The sequence below is a fragment of the Setaria italica genome, chromosome IV, assembly GCF_000263155.2.
Source record: "Setaria italica strain Yugu1 chromosome IV, Setaria_italica_v2.0, whole genome shotgun sequence".
Taxonomy (NCBI): Eukaryota; Viridiplantae; Streptophyta; class Magnoliopsida; order Poales; family Poaceae; genus Setaria; species Setaria italica.
The window spans coordinates 37,695,605-37,700,754 of NC_028453.1; the positions used below are offsets into that span (position 1 = coordinate 37,695,605).

Genomic DNA, 5,150 nt, shown 5'->3' on the forward strand with positions numbered 1-5,150 from the left:
GCGTTTTGTGAAATCTTCATGCTTGAGGTCACGAGAAAGCTGTGGAAATATGCCGCTGGTCATGTAAATCCGTTTGAGCTCAACTGGTGCGTTGTTAGATTTGATTTTTTTTTCAAGGCAGCTATTAAAAAAACTTTTGATACTTGATAATTAAAATAGAAAATACCATACGCACAAACTTATATATATAGCTATACTACAAGCTTAGCCACGTACGTACGACGACACGAGTCTGGGGGAAAATAAATATAAGATGAAAACAACACGACTTGTTGATTTTGTAGGTTTGGCGTGTGGTCCCGTTTATTTAGTTCCTTTTGAGAGAAAACAAAAGAGCTTGTTAGAGAAGAGAAGGCCAATGAGACAGCAATGGATATAATGGTATAATGATGCAGCAAATCGTGCGCAAAATATCATTACCCCTGGCACTTTGGGTTGTGCAACTGAAAAGTAATAATAAACAATTAATTAATCCACTAACCAGGAGTTAGTACTACTAGTAGGCAGTGGTACTTGCTTGAGATGCAGAGCTGCCTTGACTGCTTTTCTCTCTCCCTAGGTCCCTACCCTTTCTCTCTCTATTTTTGCCCCCATGTCAGCTGCAGTCTGGGGGAATCTGAGCCTGCTGCTCACCTGAGAGCCTGTGGGGAGGCAAACGCTGCAGAGCTTGCAGAGAGGGGGAGAGGAGGGGGGGAGAAGAACTGTGCCGATTTTGCCCCCCGGATCGTCGTTACCCTTGCTTTGGAGGGATCTGAGCTGAGCTGAGCTGCTGCGAAAGGTGAGTGACCGGATGAACCTGTGGTGCTGGTTGGGGTTCCCTTTCCCCGCAAGATTTTCTGAGGCGAAATTCTCTCTTCCTTTCCCCTCCTCCCCCTTCTGCTGCTTCTTTTCCTCCCAGCCTTTTTTCAGCTGTAGACTCTGCTGATCATGATGGTGGTGGTGATGGTGGCTGTGCAGCGGAAAGGCTTCTCGTGCTAGTGGAGGCGGCGTGAAATTTCACCCACAAAAGGCTGTCGCGGTGGGTGGGAATTGCTCAATTCCGCTGAGATTCTTGCCTCCGGGTAGCCGTGGGAGGTGAAGATGATTACTTTCGTGGACTCGGCGGCCATGGAGCGGGAGCGGGAGAGCGACAAGTGCATGGACCCGCAGCTGTGGCACGCCTGCGCCGGCGGCATGGTCCAGATGCCGGCGGTGCACTCCAAGGTGTACTACTTCCCGCAGGGCCACGCGGAGCACGCGCAGGGCCCCGTCGAGCTCCCCGCCGGCCAGGTCCCGGCCCTCGTCCTCTGCCGCGTCGCTGCCGTCCGCTTCATGGCCGATCCGGACACCGACGAGGTCTTCGCCAAGATCCGCCTCGCCCCCGTCCGGCCCAACGAGTCCGGATACGCTGCCGACGCCGAAGACGCCATTGGCGCCGCCGCGGGCGGGCAGGAGGACAAGCCCGCGTCCTTCGCCAAGACGCTCACGCAGTCCGACGCCAACAACGGCGGGGGTTTCTCCGTGCCGCGCTACTGCGCCGAGACCATCTTCCCGCGGCTGGACTACTCGGCCGATCCCCCCGTCCAGACCGTGCTCGCCAAGGACGTGCACGGCGTGGTCTGGAAGTTCCGGCACATCTACCGCGGCACGCCTCGCCGCCACCTCCTCACCACCGGGTGGAGCACCTTCGTGAACCAGAAGAAGCTCGTCGCCGGGGACTCGATCGTGTTCATGAGGACGGAGAACGGGGACCTCTGCGTCGGCATCCGGCGCGCCAAGAAAGGCGGCATCGGAGGGCCGGAGTTCTTGCATCAGCCGCCTCCGCCGGGCGGCAATTACGGGGGATTCTCCATGTTCTTGAGAGGAGACGAGGACGGCAACAAGATGATGGCCACGAGGGGAAAGGTCAGAGTGCGGGTGCGGCCGGAGGAGGTCGTCGAGGCATCTAAACTCGCCGTGAGTGGCCAACCCTTTGAGGTGGTTTACTACCCGAGGGCGAGCACGCCGGAGTTCTGCGTGAAGGCGGGGGCTGTCCGAGCGGCGATGCGCACCCAGTGGTGCGCCGGCATGAGGTTCAAGATGGCCTTTGAGACGGAGGACTCGTCCAGGATCAGCTGGTTCATGGGCACGGTCTCGGCCGTGCAGGTGGCTGACCCCATCAGATGGCCCAACTCACCTTGGAGGCTTCTTCAGGTAGATCTCCATAACTGTCAATGTACTCTCAAGGACGGCATCTCAAAATTCCATCATCTTACTCTACTTGATGCTTAGGAGTGTGCAGAGTTTTTTCACAAATCACAATGCTGATCACTTGTTTGGGATGGCTTTTGCAGGTCGCTTGGGATGAACCGGACTTGTTACAGAACGTGAAGAGGGTGAGCCCATGGCTGGTTGAGCTTGTCTCGAACATGCCAGCCATTCATCTTTCTCCTTTCTCGCCACCTCGGAAGAAGCTGTGCGTTCCATTGTACCCAGAGCTTCCGCTTGAGGGCCAGTTTCCGACACCGATGTTCCATGGGAGCCCTCTTGGCCGTGGGGTTGGTCCTATGTGCTATTTCCCGGATGGCACTCCTGCAGGCATACAGGGAGCCAGGCATGCTCAATTTGGTATATCTTTATCAGATCTCCACCTTAACAAACTGCAGTCGAGTCTGTCACCTCACGGGCTTCACCATCTCGATCACGGCATGCAGCCGAGGATCGCAGCTGGGCTTATCATCGGCCATCCGGCAGCTCGAGATGATATCTCGTGCTTGCTGACCATTGGCACCCCACAGAACAAGAAATCAGATGTCAAGAAGGCGCCGCCGCAATTGATGCTATTCGGGAAGCCAATACTCACTGAGCAGCAGATATCATTAGGTACTGGTGGGGGCTTCCCGCTGTCAACTCCTAAAAGGAGCCCTTCTGATGACAATGCCGAAAAGACAGTGAGCAACTCCGATATTTCAAGCCCCGGAAGCAATCAAGATGGCACGTCCAGTGGAGGAGCCCCATCGTGCCAAGATAACAAGGTACTTGATCTCGGGTTGGAAACCGGGCACTGCAAGGTATTCATGCAGTCAGAGGATGTTGGGCGCACACTTGACCTCTCTGATGTTGGGTCATATGAGGAGCTATATCAGAGGCTTGCTGACATGTTTGGTATTGAGAAAGCTGAGTTGATGAGTCATGTTTTCTACCGTGATGCATCTGGGGCACTGAAACACACTGGAGATAAGCCTTTCAGGTTCGTATGATTCTGGATTAAAATGTTTGTTTCTGTTCAACATTAGATTTGTTTCATGAATCGTATTAGATGTGTTGTCTTTTGTATTCACAAATAAAATAACTAGACCGTAGCACAATACATGCCTAGCTACTATCTTTCAAGTTTCCTGATACTTTACGCTGCAATGTGTATTTGATAGCCTCGACAAGCTGAGCATTACTAGTGTCCTTGTGTCCATGACCGTGCTAGACTTCTCAATTAGTACTACAATTTTTTTTTAGAATTTACCAATTAGTACTATATCTAGACACAGTTATCCTGCAGTACCAAACTCTAGGTGTTCATTCCTTGGAAGCATCCTTATGGTACTTTGACTTAAATTGCTTCAAGCTAGGACTAGGACAATAGTGCATCCAGGCAGTTGGAGGACCCATCATTACCAAGTCTCACCTTCTGCAAAATTTATTTTTGTTTTTTGAATTCCCACATTGTCCGCTCAAGCTATACTAGTGAGCTCAATTTTTTTTTTCTGAATAATTTGCAGTGAGTTCACGAAAACCACTCGGAGGCTGACCATACTAACGGACACGGCAAGCAGCGATAGCTTAGCGAGGTAGGGGAATGGAAGAAGCTCTCGTCACTTGTACAGCTGGAGGAGCGTGGTGGCAAATTTCCACTTCCAATTGCTGGTGCAATTTCAAAGAGGAGAGGCAGTTTCAGTTTGGTTTTCCGTCGATTGGAGCTCCCGGAACGGGACCGAGTGCGTGTAATCATCGCAGGACCCATAATTTTACCGGCAGATTTGCCGGATTAGCTCTACGCCCTATTGTCGTTTGAAGTGATCATCGCTGTTGCATCTGATCACTGATGATATTGTCATGGATGTACTCTGCCACGAAACCGTTGCTTGGCGAATGCGATTCCTGAAAGTTTTGGGAAGGTGTTTGGTTGGGTGGTTGGTTGGTTGTCTGAAAACTCTGCAATCTCTGTTCCGTGACTCTGTCTGTACCTCCGTCTAATAAAAGGCATGCCGTGCTTCAGGATGGACTGGCGGCATAGCTTGGCTTGGTTTTCACATCAAATTCTCAGTTCTTTTTTCCACCGTCAGTAACCAGTTGCTGTCGGTTGTTTTCAGCCGTGTCGCCTTGCTGCTCTGTAAGAATGTTTCGACTTTCGACAGTGTACTAGTAGTCATGACGTACCAGTGTCTTCTGCTTCTGCCGTCGCTGCCGGGGGGAAATCCTACGGAGATCGCGGGTGTACAGCCCCGGACAAGGAGAGGGACGGCCAGCCGCAGCCATGGAGATGGAGCGAGGCGATGCGTGTCCCGACCCCGGCCTGTGATACGGCAGAGGCGATCAGCCAGGCCGCCGTGCGCGTGTACCGTCACCGAGCCGCCCCCGGCGGCCGGCGCTGTGATCCAGTCCTCTACTCCTCTCTACGCTTTCACCTTTTACTGCCACTTCCGTTCTCCGGGCCGCAGCGCTGAGTGCCCCTGGGATCGCGTACAGGCGCCAGGCGGCCGTGCTCCTTGCATACATGGCTTGCGCTCCGTAATTCCGTTCCGCAGTGATCTCTTTCCGCGGGGGTGAAGTACCCTGCTACCTTCACTTTATATCCTCTCGGGTTTATCTGCACGGGTGGAAAGTGTAAATGGTAGCGTTGGGCAGAAAGAAGGTTGGTACGCTCGATCTCGATCCGTATTCTTTTTTAACGAACCTTTGCACGTGTAAAAAGTACTAAAAAAAGGTGCAGCAGTAAGTACATGTCTTTTTACTGTGATGAATACATTCAGGGAAAAAAAATGCTCGCTTTTTTTTTGTTGTTTGGTCCCTCTGGGAAGCAAAGCAAATTAAGCAAGCAAGAAGCAACCGGATGAGGTGTTTTTTACCATTTTCAGCTGCGCGCCGCCTTTTACCCTCTCCAAGACTGAAGACTCCAACCAGCCTGCACTGCTGAT

The 5,150-nt window shown here is 52.3% G+C and overlaps 1 protein-coding gene across 2 annotated transcripts; it reads left to right on the forward strand.

The window, feature by feature from the left end:
* Positions 1-547: 547 nt before the first annotated feature.
* Positions 548-4,265, forward strand: LOC101784034 (auxin response factor 18). 2 transcript variants are annotated; one of them, XM_004966198.4, is made up of 4 exons: positions 548-778; positions 899-2,172; positions 2,313-3,208; positions 3,735-4,265. In XM_004966198.4, exons 2-4 carry the CDS (start codon positions 1,081-1,083, stop codon positions 3,805-3,807), a joined length of 2,061 nt encoding a protein of 686 aa, XP_004966255.1. In that variant the 5' UTR covers positions 548-778; positions 899-1,080; the 3' UTR covers positions 3,808-4,265. The 2 variants fall into 2 exon arrangements, with proteins under 2 accessions (XP_004966255.1, XP_004966256.1); XM_004966199.4 differs by having other exon boundaries at positions 958-2,172.
* Positions 4,266-5,150: the final 885 nt, after the last annotated feature.